General features: G+C 33.9%; 1 protein-coding gene across 1 annotated transcript in view; it reads left to right on the top strand.

Annotated features, from left to right (window-relative positions):
- The window catches only part of crp (transcription factor cropped), a 163333-nt gene that overhangs the window by 1874 nt on the left and 139656 nt on the right, over positions 1-21803 (top strand). The window contains exon 2 of the mRNA XM_011054908.2: positions 18485-18827. Coding sequence (XP_011053210.2) covers positions 18485-18827 — 343 coding nt within the window. The remainder of the gene's footprint in view (positions 1-18484; positions 18828-21803) is intronic.

Raw genomic sequence — 21803 nt, 5'->3', positions numbered from 1 at the left:
ATTCTCCTCCTTGCTGCTCAAAATATATTACATATAAATCGATTATATTAAAGAATTTGATAACAGGTGCAAAACTGCCTTTTCCATTGAACGCAGCTATTTGCTTCCTGTACGAAACGCTTAGCTAGAATTAGAATTTTATCATCTTATTTCTTTCGACGTATTTTTTGTTATATTTGTTTTTCCAGCGTTGTCTAGGATACGTCATAAGTTTTTATTTTTTACAAAATTAGACGTCAGGTTGACGTCAATTATCTAAAAACTGTATTACGTGCTTGAGTTTTTTGTAACTTTAGATTTGTTGATGAAAATTTATGTATCTTAAAAAACTTATGTACATTTATATAAGTAAAATATATAAGATATCAAGTAACGCAATATCAATGTTATAATTTCGCATTCTAAAATATGTATTATGTTTACATTATACTTGTATCGAGTGTAAAATTATAATATTGATGTTATATTATTGTTAGTTGATATTTTTCTGACATATCTTAAATATTATAACAAATACGACAAAAAGTGTCTAAAACCGATTATAAGACGCTTTTTACGTCCAAAAGCCGTCTTAAAGACGTCTTATATCACAATTTTTGAATTTGTGTTGTTGGGTGCATACTCGACACATATATTAAGATTTAAAAAATTCACATTTATAAAATCCTCTCGAATGTAAGCTTTATCTATAACGTGTTGTTCACTACAATGCGTTAACAAATAGTTACGTAAATCTCACAGTTCGTAATATCCGGCAATGGAGAGAAAAGAACTTACATAAAATCGCTGTTTATAAAATGTTTAAACTCGTTATAAAGTCATATAGGTAATGATTTCGTCCTACGAATGAAGCCGACATGTCGCGTTTGGTCCGCTGAGAGAGATCGCTGAGAGAAGTATGCCGAGTCACTTTTTGCGTCTTCGACTGTGCGCGTCGATGTATGTGTTTTTGGTCTCACGAGTACAACGATCGTATAGAACAAAGAAGCAGGAAGGCGCGAGGAAAGTGTGTCCTTTTGTGTACAGCCGAGTGACCGACAGAGCCGGGGCATGTAGTGTCACCGTACGCGTTACGTAAAGCCGCATTTGTTGCACAATAATCGGTTTCTATAAATAACTCCAAGCATGCCACGCTCCGGCTTGACTTCTTGTTTACATACGCTTATCACCGTTCTATTGCGCTGTGTCCCTCAGTCGTATTCCCAAGTCCTTCGAATCCTACAGGCTAAATCTCATTCATACACAGACGTTTCACAAACTACGTGTTTAAATTTAAAAACGCTTATCGAAGTTAAGATACGGTGCAAAATTCGCTCAACTTTGGTGTTTACAGATGCATTCTATAGATGATGCATTTATTACTATAAAGAGTTTATTATTATAAAGTGCCAACGAAATATTTATTAAATATAAAGATATATTTATTTGGTGTAAAAGAAAACATTAATTTGATTCAACAATTATTTCTTTCTATTAAGTAAATATTTATTAAATATTTATTATTTACTTATATTTATATATAAGTAAATGTTTAGTTGGCAGTATTCAAATAAATATTTATTTAAATTTAGGATTTTTTTCCTCAGTGTAGATGTATCAATTAGAGTGGATTGACATGATTCAATTATTGTCATTATAGAACGAAATGACAAAAATGTTAAATATTAAGCTTGTAATGATACGAATAAATAAATTCGTTATTTATAAAAATTTATTTAGAGCCGTATTATTAAAAGTTTCATAAAAATTGTCATTTTGTCCAATAATTGCTCTCTTGTCATGTCTGCTGGTACATTTATCTTATAAATAGATTTATTGCTATTAACTTTTCTGCGTCAAGTTCAATTGATTGGCGCTTTTAATTTATTCCTTTTTAAAATTGGTACTATAAGAAATATTCTATTTTTACGCAAATGGATAACGTAGCTGTTTTAAATCCAGTGAAGCATGTCGAAAAGGTTCATTAAATCATACATGTATTTCATTTCGCGTCACTAATCAGGATGCCATTATAATTTCATTAATCTGAAGAATGTAAAAGAAACTGCAGTATCATGTGTGGCGTAAAAAGTGTAAAATAGCGTACGCCATGGTAATAAAATTAAACGTCGATACTATTATCACCAAACGGATGAGGTATGAAGCGTAAATAAATGATCAATGTACGCGACATACCTAATAAAGTAATAATGTCTCGTTTCTCATATATCACCGCTTCGTGTTACGTTTTATTATTTATACATTTCTAATCGCAGCAGTGAGACACAGTGGAGGTGGCTCAGACAGCTTCGTGCATCTGAATTATATAATTCATCGCTTGTCGAAAGCGATTTTGCTTATTCTACGTTATCCGATGGCGTTATTCCGCAAACCTTGTACGATGATAAAGTCCGACCTCGTAGTTACGTCGACGTTAAGGGGAAACTATTTCCCAAACTTCCCTCGCGCGTTGGAATGTACAACTTTGACACCAAAGTTGAACGTAACGCACGAAATCACACCAGATATGTGCTTATCCGTTTAATCGCGACAAATACGATATCAGCCCATTAAACAGACTGTCGTTACGTAATCGGAATCATTCTTGCATTACTGATAAATTTGCCCTCACCGATAAAGTAATTTATTCCGATGCGCGCACCTCGTCTTTGTACACATATATTTATTCATTTATAGCTTTGCTGGGAATAGCTTAGAAACGCAAATTACATTTCACACGTCAAATACATCTGTTGGTTCCTGTAAACTCGTAATGGACGAGTGCAGTTGTTAATTGAGTATGAAACATGGCTTTTTATATTTTAATTTTAACCTTTAACTTACAGGTAGATGTACATCCTAAACAAATTTTATTTTTATAATTATTTTTTTCAATAGTATGCACATAGTTAAATTTACATCCTTATTTATATCCTTATTTATTTATTCCTTATTTTTATTCTTACGAGATAGAGGAATGTAAAAATAATGAACTTTAAGATTCTGGATAATACTTTTTATTTTTCTTTTCCAGAACGACGCTGATAAAATGTATGGTTGGATTAATTGGTTGGAAATTGGTTGGAAATTCTACAACACCTAATACATAATTATTTCCAAAATCTTTATAGAGAAAAATATCTGATTGAAAATGGGCAAATCGGAATTTTCTAGTTAAATCTACCAAACTAGTTGAGGTAACTAAAATTCTGAATGGTTATCAATAAAAATCTTCTTCCCATTTTCAATCAGATATTTTTCTCTATAAAGATTTTGGAAATAATTATGTATTAGGTGTTGCATTGAGAGAAATTTTTGGGATAAATAAATTATTTATTTTGTTGATACATAATTTACAAACTTTCTTACCTGTTAATTAAAAAATGTTGTTCTAATTAAAATTTGATTATTTTAATTAGAATTCCAAAAAATTTGATTATAAAGCAATACAATTTTTAAAAAAGATACGAAAGTTTTTGTACGTCATTTATCAAAAAAATAAATGGTTTTATTCGTACTCAACATTTTTCTCAGTGTGTGGCCACTTACTTAATTAAAGATTAACAACAAAATGTGTCTCTGTTTTACACTTACAAATAAATATTATTCAGATATATGATTTCGTTATTTCGACGTTCGCCGTTCCAGTAGTTCATATAATATCATGATTATAATTTCTAATTCTTCTAACGTCCTTTTCAATAATGCTGTGATAATACATAATCCGATATGTAGTTGCACAATACAATTCCTAATTAATATGCATGCTTTGCGGCACGTAAGCACATACCAGATAAAGATCATTGACATAACGTCTGGATAATGTTTATCAGTGCGCGACAGCTATGCCGAGATAAACAGTGCTAAACGGCGATCGTTTCTCGCTGAACGTTCAAATATTCGATATACCTACGAGACGCACATTGTATACGCAACGCGCCACGATTCTTTTACACGCAATTTGTTTTTTTTTTCTGTGTTGAAAGACCGGAGGGGGAAAAAGGGCTTCATCTCACTTCGATGCACTTTCCGCGTTCGTTCGTAAGCTCCCGGCTTAACAAATGGGTCGAGCCAATCCTGACCACGGTCAACGTAGCACCACCATATCAACGCGCGTACATTGCTTTTTAAGTATATACACACATTCATACACGCGCACGCGAATGCATATATGCACTCGAGGAGGAGGACGTGGGTGAGAGAGAACGCGACAGAGCGGGATGCAGCGAGTGAGTTATATACATATCTTGCACGGTGCACCCACTCGCTCCGGGCTAACCTGTGCATTTGGGTGCGCGTGCACTCGAGGTTCATGTCATGTAACGTTCGTTCCGTGGTCTGGCGCAGTTTCGTGAAACGCGTCCCTGAGAAAATGTCGGTCTCGACGAATTAATGTACTCTAAATCTGTCCAATCCAAAAAAATAAATCCAAGAAATAAATCCATTTTAAATACCTGAGAGAATCTGTATTGTGAGAAATGAAATGCACATGGAAGAAAGCAGGACTTTTATTCTGTAACTTTTAACGATTGATACCGTTGATATTGTTACGTTATCATTGCGTACACTGAGAAAAAAATGTACTAAGTTTTAATAAGTACTTGTTTGGATAATATTAACTTAATATTTATTTACGTAAAATATTGTATTTATTATAAGTAAAGAAATGAAAGTTAAATCATGTTAATGGTTCTTGTACTAAATATTATAATAATAAGTTTATTGAGTGCAGCGGTTAATGTTCAATAGCAGAAGTGGATATAACATGGAAAATACCATGTATATATATTTATACATATTTATGTATATTTACATTTATATATTTATATTTAATAAATATTTAACTAGTACTACTATTCAAACAAATATTAAAATTTAATGCATTTTTCTCTTACTGTAGGTATAGTAAAAAAGCTGCACAATGATAATATACATATACTGACATTATCATTAATAATTACAAAATAGGAGTACCGAGTTCGTAAATACAAAAATTTCAAGTCTTAATTGTATATAAATATATTATATCTATTTAAAATGAATTTTACACGTTGCAATTTAATTGACTTTCACAACTTTTATGTCGGTCGTAATGCGACACCGCAAAGTTCGGTGCACGCCAAGGAAACGTCGCGACGCCGTGTCACATCATACCACTGTGAAATGCAGACGTTTGAACGGCTTCGTCTAGGAATGAGCTTAACACCTGTCGCAACTGCATAATTTTTTTTTCTAATCTCGTTATCCGCCGTGACTTCCTGCCGGCGGTTTTAACCGGGTTGAACATTCGCAACCGTCCGTTCCGTTTACCGCGATAAGCGCGAGATCTGTAGCTCCTGGATTGTGTTTTTATCGTTCATGCAAATACAATGCGGATGATAGGTCGGTTGCTTGCGGTATAATGTCCGTAATAGATAGAAGTCCCGTCGTGATAGACGTAAGTAGACAAAACGGGTCTTTATTTGCCTGTATCTATCCCAAACATGACTTTGCAATAAAGCTCACGTATGTGTACTTGTGATGGAGGATAATACTTTACTAGCGCTATACGCTATAACCTACAATGTGACTATTAATTAATAGAAACCTACTTTCGTTTCACGCTTTAAGAATATATAAGTAGGTACTTATATATTTTATAGGCATAGGTGAATCTTATTTTTAGAATTTAGCCAAATTGTAGATAATTACGTGTACATGTCTTCCAACGTGACCTGTAATATTTCGCTATATTTGTATCGCTATTTATTAATCGATAAAGAAAGTTCAATATATAGTTGTCTTGTTCAGTTCCCGAAGACAGAGCCATCGTGCGATAGATGTAAATAGACAATACGGACCTTTATTTTAGGAACTAGCTAGGACACGACTTCATAATGTAGCACACGGTGAAGTTGCAATCTACAGAGTTCCATGAAGAATTATTGAGAAGTAAGATATAAGCTGTAAGATATAATATTCTGTTAATGTATAATTTATTATCGTGTTTTACAACATTCCTGCTAAAAATGTAAAAGTAAAAACGAGATAAAATTCATGCAAAACTATACTTTATTGTTATAAGGGTAGGGTTTCTGAGGAATTTCATAATGAAATTTGCATATAAAATTTTTACTGTTTAAAATTCATTGTAGATACCCGATAGTCACAAAAAGATTAATTATAATAATAATAATAAATTAATGGGTCCACTTTTTCAATGTCTAGGTTAAACTACAGCGTACAAGTGAACTATATTTCACAATATGCTTCACATTTTAGAAATAAGACTAATCTCATAATATAATACAGAACTGTTTAACAACAAATTAATATATTATTCTCTGACGTGGCTTCAACAATGTAGCACACACAGTGGCCCTGTCCCACAATAGTTTACTCGTCGAACAAAGTCTCTTACATAACGCGGCATTGTTATTAATATAATTATTACCTTTATTTACGAAAGATATTAGTAACGATACCGCGCTGTATAATACATTTTCCGACAAGTATGCCTTACGTAATGTTCGCGACTACAATTTATTTGCATACCAAACTCGATAATCCCTAGATAGGCACTGCTAGGCGATGGGGAACGTGCGCGACCTAACTCAACGAAGACTACGCAATTTTTCCGGTGTAAATGTACGCATAAGCGACGCACGATCATCCGTCACTAGGTCGGCGGCTTTCGAGGTTAACCAGCTAGTTCTGCTAGTCGCTTCGTGACCGTCTATGAACCGGATGATCGTCGACGAGCCGGTACTCCCGTCTCCTTTTTATGGTCACGCTTATGTTTACGTTACGCCTCTCTTTCTCTCTCCACTCAGAACGTGTAGAGGTGTGCGAGATAGGAAGCATGAATGAGGCTCTTGATTCCACGTCTAGGCTCGTCTGAACACAAACTGCGATACGAACCATTATCACAGCCGGAACAATCGCTCCGGATGCAGTTACGAATGCGTTCTTTTGATTAAATGACGAAATATGTTAGAATGCTTTGTTTATCTTTCGGCGTTCACCTTTTCTAAAATGCAGGAATCTTGGTTGCGAATGACAGAACATACAACACGTATGAATTTGCGTAGAAATGTAGTGTTGGATATTACACAAGTAGAATTTTTTTCTTACAATTTATCCTGAAAATATGATAGTCCTGGGGCATTGTATTTCAAAGAATTTTATGTAAATTTCTCTTACATTCATTAATCCCCGTTTCCACCAATGTAGATTAACTTTAATCTCGGTTCAACTTACTCTTCGTCTTTTTCTTATCTTTAGAACTAGAAAAAGATGAAGAGTAAATTGAAGTTAGAGATTAAAGTTAATCTACATTGGTGGAAATAAGCATAATAAAACTACAATGAAATATATAATAAATTTGATTAATTTTACTGAAAGTACATGGTAAAAATATCTTTAAAATATTGTATTATACCACAACGACCATATTTTCGGGGGAAATTTTAAGAGACAATTCTGTTCGTGCTGGTGTAATTCCACAACTGAAAGTAACAGAACCAGCTGCTACCCGGCTGAAAATATCTGATGCATTTTCATGAAATTTTGAATTGGTACAGACAATATGAATTTACATTTGCTGCCGTTTTCTTGAAATTTTAAATATTAAATTAAAAATTAAATTTAATAAAATACCGGTAAGAATTTATAACTCATGCACACTCAGACTTTTTTATAAACTCGTGCGCGATTATATTCTTTAATATTCACAGAAATCGACAAATTTCACGCTTTACATATATTAATTTATATTAGTGCATAAAATAGATTAAGTGTTACAGAAAAATTTCTTTCATTTTATTATCTTCTTTTATGAGGGACATTCTCAAGTGTCTTTTCCATCAAGTTGAAGATAAACACAATTCTATAAGTATCTCAGAATATGCTATGTAGATATCTTATCACACATAGATCATACGATCTGTACACGCAAACGTCAATCTAATTTCGACGATACGCAACTTTGTTTCTCATAGAGAATAAACGACTGAACCACGGAGACGATCCTGAAACTCCTTTCAGTTCTGCTATCTAACAGCAGACAACAATGGTTTCTCTGTTGACCTCTTATGCTCCACATATCCGTCGTGCACCGCAAACGTCGCTTACACAAATATCTTAGTATGTTTGTAGAAGTGTCATGTACGTATAAAAGCGAAGGGACCGATCTCAGGACGCGAGAATAATGCCTCTGTCTCACGCCCCTTTTTTATCTTTCTTTAAGTATTCATGCTTCTCTTCATCTTCGTTGGTTTTATTCTAAGGATATTATATTCATGTATATATGTGCTATACCGTGTGCTCTACTAATATAGAGACGACTATTATATTTATATCGAAAACCCAACGTGATCTTGTTGAAATCTGTCTTCTGAAAGCGACCTTGAAAACTATGCGTTAGACGAATCAGTTATAAAATATAATATATTTTGCCATTTTTTGTCTCTTTTTCTTTATTTAGTAAAGATATTCTTTTCTATGCTACCTGGAACCTTTTAAAATTGCATTGAAAAAGAAAGGAAAGTCTAGGGATATCTGCTTCTCTCTTAGCTTTGAAATATGCGTTGTGAATGTATTCAAAAAATGCATGTTTATACAATAATTCTTTTAAAAAACGTAAAAAAATTCTTTTAAATATCTACAGGTATTTCGACAGAACCTAAAGTTTGAAACTTAAAATTTAATCTAACTTTACAAAATTGATTTATTAAATGAATTCGGCCTTTTTGATACTCGTAAAATGAATATCGATTTGATGAAAATTTTTAATAGAAATTTGAAAAAAAGAAAGAAAAATAAAATATTAACTATATATTATTATATTAAAGAACAAACTCGTTGATTTAATTTCATAACTACATTCATTATCACTGTCTCATGAAACATTCTTAAAAGAGTAAAGCTTATAAAAAGTCTCGAGTGTTTTCTTTTCTGAACATCTCGCATCGATCGATTACGATCGATAAGTGTAATTGGAATCTTGTAAGAGTATTTGCGATGCATGATGAAGTCACGACACGGCCAGTCATAACATTCCCGATAACAGGCGTTTTCTTTTCGATGATTGCTGACGCGGGTGGATGCAACATTCACATCATACGTCAGAGAGTTAGCATATAAGGAATGCGTTGCGTTCTTTCGATCTGACGCAGTACACAAACTACCGGCTGTCATCCGCACCTCGTTTCGTATCCCCGACAGTTGGTTGACTCACGTCATTTTACGCACGGGAGCGCACGCATTCCAATCGTCATCTATATAAATTGTCATTGTTTTTCTCGCAGGTGCTCTCTCCCAAGTGATTAACAGTATAATGTATTTACATAACGTGCGTGTGTCGTCGAATATGATATGAACTGTCTGAGGTCTCTTGATTGTTATGTGCGAAAACACCTGAATTAACGATGCGACAAGTGAGAGTATTCCCTGAGTTGAATACAATGATTTTTTTTTTATCGACAATAAATCATATTTCGGGAAATTTTTAATGTCATTGATTAAAAATATGAGAAACGTAAATTTAATTTTTGTGTACTATAATTTTATAATAGACTTTATAATCATTATTTGTATTATCAATTATTTATTAAATACAAAATGATATGCCTTACTTAGTCATCATAAATTTTTTATATATAATTCTTGTGCCAAAATACAATAATACTCGTAAACAAGTCAAATCAAACTTATAAAGTCAAGTAAATCGCCTAAATCGATGTAATTAATAAAAAAGTTGAAATATCAAGTAATTTGAAGGTAAAGAGAAATATTTAGAGCAAAAAAAAAGATCGATAGATATCCTAGCAGGATACGTTCCATCGATGATCTGATGCGAGAAGAACAAATTCAAATGGAGTAACCGAAGGTGAAGAGGAAGAAGAAAAGTGGTAGGATGGGACGAGAGAGGGAGAGGAAAGGCACATAGAGACGACTCGACGTGGCGCCCGTTGGGCTGCGACTTACGTCACATTGCTAAATATATAATGCCTCGACCGTTCCCGATCTCATACCCATTCTCGTTCTTCATTTCATCCCGCGTGCCGCAAACGTCGAGAGCTAGGCGCACCGTCGTCACTGCCAAAGACATCTGCGTACGTGCGCTCGCACTCGTCGACATGCGTGCATCTCTTACTTTGTCCTCATGTGCGTGTAACTTGATACGCGCCTCGGAAGCCCGATGCAACGGGCGTCCTAAAATCGTGTGACGCGACATCGAGCCAACAATAACGTCGGCTGATTGTTATTGGCCAAACGATTACTCCGACGATTCAGACATCTCGAAGATTAGACGTTTATGTTTTCTGAGAACGCATCTTTTGCTTCTTCTTGAACTGAGTTTTTTTTTTTAATTGCTTCGTAATTGCGCAACGTGACTGAAATCTGATGTACATTTTAATTCGTATTTTTATCATTCTGTTCTATTAACTTTATTCAAATTTATTCTATACGATCATATTATTTGGATTAATATGATTAGAAAGTTTCAAAAAGTAAAAAAATTTTTTATAAAAAAATATATTAATAAATAAAGTCATTAAATACCAGAGAAAATGTTTTTAAATAAAATAATTATATATTGGATGAAACATACTCGAACAGACAAATAGGGTTAAATCTTCGAAGTTACAAATCAAATATTAATAATGTATATTTCGTTCTATCTTATTGTAATTTTTTTTCATTTGGCTTTCGTTTCTGAATTCGTATTTTTTTGTCTCTCAAGCTTAAGTTTTAATATTACACAAAGATATAATATTTTTATTCAGCAGGATGATGTACAGCTATTGAAATATTCAGGGCAAGAAAGGAACCTATTGTTGCCTATTTCTGGCCCTAATTCTGTTAACATCTGCCGACGACAGTTCGTTTACTGTAGAGTCCCATCCAGATATTGTCATAGGCAATCTTCTCCCTACTTTCCCGCTCGTTTTTTTTTTCTTCAAGCTAATACAGAAGACTATTTTATTCTCTTTGATAAGAATAGTACACTTCCGCGAATTTTATCATGTCACCTGGTTTATTTATTTTCATCTGCTTTATTTTTAAAGTGATGACGTATTTTAAAAAGAAGTCGCTCTGAGTATAAAGCTTTACACTGAATACTAATAATATAGTATACACAATAAATCTCATAATAGAAGCAAAACTCGACATCTTTTAACTGATTCTAATATCTTTCAAAAACATGTAGGATAAGATAAAGCGTAATTGTGAGATATAACGATTTTTTTTTCGAGCATGTGCCTTTCGAGATAGGAATTCGACAAGCAACTTATACTAACAAGAAGTTAATCGTCGACTGACGACATTGTTGAATTTGAAAAAGAAGGGAAAACTTGCAGATAGGCTGTAGCTATTAGAAACGAGTTTCGGGAATAACTGTTAGGGCGGAAGGGCACAGAGGGTGTTCAAGAGACCCTAAATCCTCACGCACGTCAACCAATTGGGAACAGACGCGTGTTCTTCAGTCGTGCGAGAGTGGCCTTGAGCCTCTATATAAGGTGATTCGTTGGAATTTTTACTACGCACAGATCTTTTTCGAACTTTTGCCTGCTTTGGGTTAGGTCAGAAAACGAGCTCACAGGAAAACACTGGAATAACTTCATATCTTTCTTCAAAAATAAAATTTTTTAAATAATGTTGAGGTAAGTTAGCATATAAAGCTTTAAAATAAAGCAAATTAAATTTTAATATTTTTCTTAATTATTTTTATTTTACAATAAATATTTATTGTATTTAAATAAGTGTATCTAAATACGATAATTGTACGACTAATGTCTATTTCCACACTGGAAAAAAATCTTGTTGCATTATATATAATTGAAATTCTGATAAATTCAATTAGAAAGGTACAAATTAGTTTAGCTTACAGTTAAATCTATAGAATATTCTAGATAAGATAACTAGAAGTTAAATTACAACAATCAGAAATCTGATTCAATCAGAATTTTGTTTTGTACTTTTTATTGTTGAAAACATTTTTTTCAGTGTACTAATATAAATTAATTCAAATCTGGATTTCATACTTTTTATCTTCTTCTAGTTTTAAGATTTAACAAAGATAAGCTTTTTAGTACAACGTGCAATGTTAAGCATGCTAATGATGAGCGCGATTGCATACAAAACGAGCTCCGAAATCTAAATCTTCGTGAAAGTCTTAATGGAACTTTATAAATGAAAATATCACAAGGTCGTTTACTGTTTATGAGCAATCCGTTCGGCATCTTTATCATCCGCTTTCGCAGCGTCCTCCCGTTAGTCATTCGCAGCTGATAGACGGTCGCAGATATCGTGTAGAAGCGTTAGTAACAGGCAGCTGACTGACGCCAGCCGATGGTTATTTTTATAGCCATTATAAGGAAAAAAAGGAGAAATCGTAAAATGCAGTAAAGTCACGTTATGCAATATTCCTAGAATCGTTCTTGTAGAATATGCAAATGGAAGGTCGTCTATTCTGCAATACTTGCGTGTGTCACTGTTACGGTATGCACCTTCTTCCCCTTCTAATTCACAGAGTTAATTATTCAGTTTTTCTCAAGTTATATGTAATGCGTCACTGGAATTTTCAGAATGCATATCCCGTCGCGTTTGCATATATTATACTTTTGCAATCGAGTGATCCTTGCAACCCGCGATAACTCGAACGCGATTATCATATTTCGGCATATTATTTGGTTGGACTAACCTCAGCACAAATAATGTCAGCGTAACGTTAATGTTCATAAACGTCAAAGGCAATAGATTTATGTGTAATGAAACTATCTCTATTAAGTTGGCTTTGAAAATGCTGGTGAATGATCATCATCGTCCCGGAAGAGATTCTGAGGTTCAGAATCGCGTTACTTCTGAAACATATCGCGGATCATACTTTTTCACGTTCTTCACTATCTGGTTATATTTCCTAGTCAGTCGCAGCTGATAGGTGGCCGCAGATAGCGACGCTCGTACGAAGGCACCGCTAACAGCCAGCTGAGTGGCGCCAGCCATCAGCTGTTGGTGACTCACGCGAGCGAGTCGACTGAGAGTTTGCCGCGGACGGATACACACAGTCGCATGTCGTAACACACACCAATACTAACGAGCGCGTGCGCCAGAATGCGTGCATGCCGTTGTCCGCGTCGCGTCGCGTCTCACAAAAGCGTTCCCCGCACGCTTTTTCCGCTTATCGATGAAAATCCAAGGGTACACGTGCACCTGGGCAGAAGCTCCGACTGAGACGGTACACCGATACCTCGTCGTCCTTCTCGGTTTTCCCTCTACTTTGCCTGCTTTTTTTTTTTTTATCGTTGCCGTTGGGCAACGTCGACGTGCGAGTTTATAATTGGAACTAATCGCGCAACTAGCAAATGATTGCGCGATTAGTCCTCTAAGATATAATTATTTATTGGCAAATAATTCCTGGCGTCTACTGATAATCATTGATAAATATAACGGTAACAACTGTTGTTTTGAGGCTCCATGTTAAAAAATATTCAATTCTTACGCTGAAAAAAAATTTACTCAATACATATTTCTTTGAATAGGTAAACTTAACAAATAAATATTTATTTATTAAAAAATAATAGTTAAATCAAATTAATAATTATTGTGTCAAATAAATGTCAAATTTATATTTAGTAAATATTTATACTTGGAATTATTCGAACAAATATGCATTAAAATTTATTATTTTTTTAATGTAAGTTTTTATTGTAAAGAGAACATAATCTCTTGAACATTTTTTAACCATATTTTAATTGCTCAAAAAACTTTATGATATACAAAGAAAGAAAGTTATTCTAAAATATATTAAAATATTGCGAAAAGATATTCTGAATTTACTTCGTTAAATATTTGAAATATTATTTTCTGTTTATCAGAAATTATTCTTTGCTTAATATTATACTGAGCTTCGTATATCGCTTTTGAATACGCTGCTTTTTTTGTAATTTTTTTTTATCGAAGATAATTTGGCGGCATATGTAGCTTAAATATCGCGTAACCTTGTAAGAACTTATCTCCTGTGAGTTCGACTGCTGATTACAATTGTGGCACAAGCAATAATTTTTATCACAGCTGTAGTATTCACAATTGTTGCTATATTTGAACTTTGCCAATATCAAAAATAAAAAGATAAAAATAAAGACTAACAGTTAATTTCTACTGATTCATCAATTACAATATATCAGCTGATTGATTATCAAGCAGTACGAAGAGTGAGAGAATTATTTAAGAATTATTAATGAGAAAAAGAAAATTTATGTGAACAAGAAATTTAAATATTACAAGACAATTATGCTAAAAATATCACAATGTAAGAATTATAAAAAACACAACAGACAAAATTGAATAAATTTACTAAGCAATGAGACATACAAGAGGATAAGAAATGTGCATAAAAGACAACTGAACTCTCTTTTTCTGGAGATGTATAAGAGACACGTGCACGATTCAGAAGATAACCGAACCGAACTGAGATACGAAGAATAGATGATGTAGGGTTATCTTTAGCTCGCACGTTTCTCCCTCGTATGGGTGGCAGGATTTCAGGGTGAAAAGGAAGGTAGCTCTATCCACTTCGCCGACCTACTTCGCCGCAACTGATCTGGCCGAGCGAGCGCTCTGCGGGTATCCGGCGAACGAACGAGCTGACGTCACGACAGCCAACCATCCAGCCAGCAAGCCGCCGGCGTACCAGCTGATCTAATATAACCACTCGATGAGAGAGTACGCCACGTGGATTTCTGGTTCCGTGGACCTCCACGTGCCGTTATGAATGATCGCTGATGAATGCCGCGGCCTGATTCAATCCCTCGTGTGTTACTCAGAACAATTCAACCGTGTTTATCGCGAGAAAAGACGCTTCTTTTCGAAAGTGGCAATACGTTTTGTAAACGTAATGGAATAATGATTTATTGTAATATTAAATTGATAGTATTGACTCTTGTGGCTATGTACGACGGTAATTGTGATTAAAATAAAATATTGATGATAAACGACACAATGTCGAAATTAATATATAACAAACATGGATGAGTGACTTCATTAGCTATGAGATGTCTCGTTGTCGACGTTCCGTATCGCTTTAATTCGCGATTGATGAGGATTAGCATCATGATAGAGAAATTGTCTGTTTTTTTTTTAAGTTATAGCAACAGTTAATATCGGATGAGAGTTAAACTGCGGAATAATGCTACATTATAACACACTTCAGCCATTGTAAAGCTTTCGACGGACGATCGTGATTTGAAAGCGTCATTACATCGCGGGATGATGTACGATTACACCTTCGTGCGTGTGGTCGCAGTTTCGTGGTATTTGAGTGACATCTTCGAATGAGTAACTGTTAATATTTCAACCAAAGAAAATTACTGGACGAGTGACAAGCGGTCAATAAAGTATCGTGACATTTAAAGACGCTCTTCCTATTTTTACATATTGTTATTGGCTATTTGGTAATACGTTTTATGAACAATAAGCACTTTTATATTGCACAAAAACTCATCAACAATATATCTCTTAAATCTTTACATGCACGTCGACAATATATCACTTTTTCAAACATTTATTCGATATATTATGTTCTTATACGGCCTGATCTATGGTCTAAGTTACTTTATACTTTAAATTAATCTGGTTTACAGCCTGAACTAATTTAAATTTAATTTATAACTTAAAAGCAATGCAATTTTATCATGTTGCGTTACTTTTATATGGAATCATTACGGAAAATCGTGAAAGAATGTTTTATAAATGATTGCACTATAAATAAAAATATGATTGCGTGGTTGTTTTTAGCGAGTAGCCTTTACATTCGTATTATCGACACGTGGCGTTTCGGCGCGAGGTGTAAGATCACGGTCTTCTCTTGCTGAGTCATCCTCGTGGCGCTATAGCCGCCATCTCGATCTTTCTCCTCTTTAACTCTCTTTCCCATTGCTTTTCTTACTACTGCTCGTTAACGTATAATTTTCCCAGCTGTTTGTTGTTTCCTCATTTACCGACTTTACCTATAAGTTAGTCTACAATATTACGGAATGAGCACTGCATTATTAAGGACTTCGCTAACTTATTTATAAGTTCCCCGGAGTAGACTACAGCACGTAATCATACATAACGACACTTATATAACTTTGATGGATTTAAGGAATGAATCTCTCTTATCAATTTTAATACAAAAATGATCTTGTATATTAAAAGTAGATATAGGGTTTAATAAATTTAATGACATTTTTTTTTGAAGATACTTTAATAATCAATTTCGTTATTCTTTTTTTTTATATTTTAGAGAGAGAGAGAGAGAGAGAGAGAGAGAGAGAGAGAGAGATATGAATTTTAGATATATTAAATTTAAATGATTTAACGAATTATTGATTTATTAGCATAAACGTTAGTAGATAAAATAAGAGAAATTATATTTGAAGAACTATAATAAATTTAACAAAGTTAGATATTTGATAAAAAAAAAAGAGTAAATCTGTCGTAATTCTTTTATATCCGCAAATAATTTTTTATTGTGAAATTATTTTACACTTTAAACTCTGAAATGTTATATTCTTAAACACTGCAACCTGCCTGTTAGTTTTATCTTTAATCATGATTATTTTGAGTGCAAGTGAATATGAATGAAATTCCTAGTTGTTTACAACTAACAAACATTTTATCCTCGTACTTTAACTGAAATTTATGCTTACGTGACGTTTCACATGCGTGCTTACAGCTGACCTTTATGATGAAATCCATGCGCGCGATATTCGTGATAATATATATGTGTGTTATTCTCGTGTTATTTGCGTGACGATTCATGTAAGGTATGTTACGCGTGGCGTGCTATAGATATGTGCGGAAATTAGATAAGCTATGAAATATTTACTAGAACTCGGCAGTTTTAAAATAAAATAAATATAACGCGTATTAAACAAAGTATATTTTACGGTGTCATGTGAATATACAACAAATAGGAAATAAAGGCTCTCGACGGTCAAGTTGGATTTTTAATACTTAAATAATTTGGTGTGAATTTAATTTAATTTTTAGTCTTAAAACGCAATCCTAACAGAATTATAGTAGTAATATCACAAATTAAATGGCAAGCAATTTAATAATATTGTGTGTGCTCATAGGCATCTTAAAAAAATTTAATAATCTGATGCTGAACCTTAAAATTCGTAATACTTATCTTACACAATTATACATCTGGACGTTATGGAAAAGATTTATAATTATAGAAATAGTTTATAGGAGGGAATAAATATATTTATATTTATTTTAATTGTTATATCTTTATTATTAACAATTTCTTACTCAATTAATTTTTTTTATTATTTATTTTTTTTAATATTAGAGTGAAGTTCTAGATATATATTTTTGAAAGAGAATAAGTTAATTAATTTATCTATAATAATAATAGTAATATTTTTAAGGATTATTGTAGGTTTGATAATAAATTGAATTTTTTTTTTACTTGATTTTATTAATTTGTACATATAATTGACAAATCAGTATTACAATACCTGAACCACATTGGAGGTATGAAAAAAATAATGATGTTAGTAAATGTAAGTGGTCTATCAAATCACAGATTCCGTGCGGCCGGCACAGAATGTTTGCGGACGTGCGAGCGGTCGGAAGCGCGCGAAGAAGCCTTTGAAGCCGCCGTCGAGAAGCGTCAACGACGTCCCGCTTCATTGACCGCGAATTCAACCGTCCACAAGTCCCGCGGTCGTCCGCTGCGCGCATTCGTTGAAGTAAAAAAGAAAGAGGAATAGACGAGAAAAAAAACATCTTGCTTCCAATTTTCTTAAAAGCCCTTGCGTTACGAGGCGAGATAAGACGAGTGGGTGTCCCGTGTTCGATCTCAATCGTGACCGAAAACTCGACGAAATGTCACGCGTTACGCGTGTAAATGTGCGTGCGCGTGTATCAGTGTTCTCTTTGTCTCTCTTTCTCTCCCTATGTCGGCGTCGCTTTGATTCGGACTCTATCTTGTTGATAGTTGAAGTACTTTGACCATGGACATTTATCGTCCAACGGAAATGTCTTTTTTAAATAATGATGATACGCGCAGCTGTCTGCATGCGAGGTAATTAAAATAAATTGATGTAGACATAAAATATATAAAGATTCAAAAGTTCAAGGAGCGCAGTCTTTTAGTATCGAAGGATACGAGCGTTAGTATTTCGTGTAATTAACGCGAAGCCTGGGAAACTCGAAAGATGGTCTAATTTAAATTTAATTATATAAAATAATACACACGATATGATTAAAATAAAATAATTTCAAATAATTAAGGTCCAGTTTCACAACTCATGGTTAACTCTTAACCAAGGTTTAACTTATTCATCATCTCTTTCTAATGTTAGAATTAGAAAGACCGCGAGTTGTGAAATTGAGCCTAAATGTTAGTACCTGTACGTTCAGCTTTTGCTAATAAAACTTTACTATATAGAATTTATTAATTAAAATAAAATATTGACTTCAACCGATGTAAAATTTATATGCTTTATAATTTATTTGTCCGCAGGAGCGTCGAGACGGTGGACGACGGCTCGGTGACCACGAGTGTGACGGTCGCCGAAGTCGCTGATACTCAAGAACGGCAACCACAGCAGCGGCAACAACCGCCGCAATCAAAAGGTAACGTCGGGGTTGGTCGGCGGGTTGCTAATCAGAACGTTGCGTTGAGCAACGGAAACGGTATCAGCAACGTTGGCCGTGTTGCGTCGCGCAGCCACATGGAGCAAGAGAAGCGAATGCGGCGAGAAATCGCCAACAGCAACGAACGACGTCGCATGCAGAGTATCAATGCCGGATTCCAATCGCTGAGGACGTTGTTACCGCATCACGAGGGCGAAAAGCTGTCTAAGGTAAGTGGCTTTTATATCGACCCCTGGCCAGAGTCGTGTGTATTTTATTTATATTTCGAATGGTCAAATTATTATTATTTATTGTTATTTTATTTATTCACAAAATATTATTTTACAGAAATCTAATATTGGCCAATTTATTATTGAAAGACAGTAATTAATTACTTATTTGGAACACTGAACAATAATGCTTTTAATATTTGCAATAAGTAATTAATTATTGTTTGTTTTTAATATTAAATTGACCATTATTAGATTTCTGTAAAGATTAATAATTAAAAAATAGAATTATTATATAAATCTTATATATTAGGTAAATGAGATATTTTTAATATAAAATTATTCTCTCTGATTATTGTAATATACATCACGTATAATGAAATATATCGTGAGCTCAATTTTAATAAGTATGCAATGTTTTAATGTACGTAAAGTTTTTAATTTTTTTTTTATAATGATGAGAAAAAATTTATTTTCTATTCTCCACGACTCTGGTTGGATACTGAAAATGTGTTTTTTTTTTGTACGTTGTACGTTGGTATTGTATAAGAAATCAGGTGTGCCGATACGAGAATGTGCGAGGCATACTTGATATCGTATTATGATCAATCTTTTTGGTTGAAATGAGAATTGTATCCATGCGAAGTGTTACCATTATCGCCGTATTCCTCGTAGCTTGAATCGCTTGCTCATTCGGTATGAATCATTGTAAAAGAACTGAAGAACACTTCCTCCAATAAATTTTTCCTGTGCTGGAGGATAGTCGATCAAGCTTGAGTAATAAGCTCATTCATCCATTCATCGCTTCGTGTTTACGTCTTTCCATGGATACATTAGAAGGAATGCACAATCATTGCATGTGTCTTATAAGAGAGAAAAATATTGTCAAATTAAAAAAAAATTAATTATTAATAAATGTTTTAATTTTTATCACATAAAATCGCAAGATGTTTAGATCTTGATGAAAGTATTCATCATCATAAAGCATTAAACATGAACTTAATTTTGTCCAAGTTCCGCGCAAATAGATTAGTCGAAAATCATTGCATGAGGATAATTCGAATCTTAATGCACGATTGCTTATATTGTGCAAGCAGTGTCTCATATCATAAATCGCAAAGCATAATTTTTGTTTCCTTTCCTTTGTCGTAATGCATCCAAACTTGGAAAATTCTCATTTCGTCCATGTGCAAGATGTGGCGTGCACGAAATATCTTTTATGCCGCGCTCGTGCACAAAAGAAAAATCGAGATACTACCGCCAGTATCGTAAGAGTGGGTCACGCCTTTATACTAGTACCACCTTACGATTTTTTTTTAACTTTCCGTTTGAACACTTCGAACTCCAGCGACGCACTCAATCGATATGTGATTATTTCGGATCGTTGGGACGTTGTGCGAGTATTTGAGCATCCAATAGTCCAAGTGGAGTTGTCAGGAATTGTTTCCCACAAGATGTTATATATGAATACTCGTTGGATGAATTCGTGACTCCAATTATCGGATACAATTGATAGAATTGTTTACTTCTTCGCAGTAGCCCCGAGTTTCCATTACCATTAATCTTTAAATGCATTCGATTGTAAATATTTATTGTTTGTTTCCGTACAGTAATAAAAATTAAAAGCACAGTATTGGAAATGACGAATTTTATATATATATATATATATATATAATTTTTAAATGACATAATTAACGATATGCATTTAGACATTAATTTATATCTTTGTTTGGCGGTATTAGATTTTATGCAAGACCATACAAGAAAAATAACGATGACAATGAAAAATAATGCCGTGAAAATCTGACTGATCGATATTGCATGATTTATTGTCTTGCAAGATATTTTTATAATTTATTTTCTTTAAAGGGAAGACTTTCTTCTCGATATGTATTAGCGAACATATATATATAAAAAAAAAACCAATTGCTCTTGTTTGGTCATACAATTCGAAAATACCGCTGGCATGCAATGACGCTCTCATTAAACACATAAATGAATCGCATTTTATTTTTCGCCTAATTTTGCACGTATACAGTGCCGAAAAATGAAAATAAAAAAGAATTTTCTCTGCATTCGCCAAATAAGGAATTTCGGTACGTATTTGAAGACTTTCTAATCGTTATTTGAAAAACGCAGACGGATCTCGCGCCTCAGAATAGCGAGTTAAGGTGGTACCATCCGACCGGATGAATTTTATTACATTAGGGCCAACACGCACGATGTCTGGCCGAGTCAGACTGACACGTGGACCGGAAACGACGACCTACCTCTCTTTTGGCAAGATGAATTTGTCAATAAAACTCAATCGTTCCGTTGCGTTTGCGCATCGTGATGTTACGCAAGCCGCCGCCACTGGCGGCCTTTATGAATCACCGCGCGCTTTGGATCTTCGGTCAATTTTACTATGTGAAAGTCAGTGTCCGATCCCACGCTATACAACTAAATCCTCGTACAATCGGTTTAGATCGCTCGCCTAGTTATGCCGGGACTTAAACCATTAGCTTCACAGTCGTGTGACAGCATTCGTTTAATTTTTACGCTGTCAGACGCTGACGTCATTACTGTCAAGTATCAGCTGATGCGAACGGTCCGATCACATGATCGGTGTTCAGGTTATGATCACATGATCGATGTTCACCTATATTGATTATTTTTGACGTTCCATGTATGTTTGATTTTCAATCTGAAGTGATACTAGGAATAAGTAAGAAATGTTTACAATATTTTTAGTTTCTTCAAATTTCATTATGATTTTACGATTTTTTGTAATGGAATATTTTTTATTCATTTATTTTATAAAGTAACTTCTTGTCTTGATTTTTAAATAATATTTTGTTACGTATAAGATTATATTATTCTAACAATGATTAATAAATATTTGCATGTGTGATTTTATTGCCTCTTAATAAATATATAAAATAAAGTTTGCACAAAAAAATAAAATTCGATTATCAGACGGTACGGTTAGCGCTG

The sequence above is a fragment of the Acromyrmex echinatior genome, chromosome 6 (assembly GCF_024713525.1).
Source record: "Acromyrmex echinatior isolate Ae372 chromosome 6, ASM2471352v2, whole genome shotgun sequence".
NCBI lineage: Eukaryota > Metazoa > Arthropoda > Insecta > Hymenoptera > Formicidae > Acromyrmex > Acromyrmex echinatior.
The sequence above is the reverse complement of the archived record's forward strand: the minus strand, read 5'-3'. Positions and strand labels throughout refer to the sequence as shown.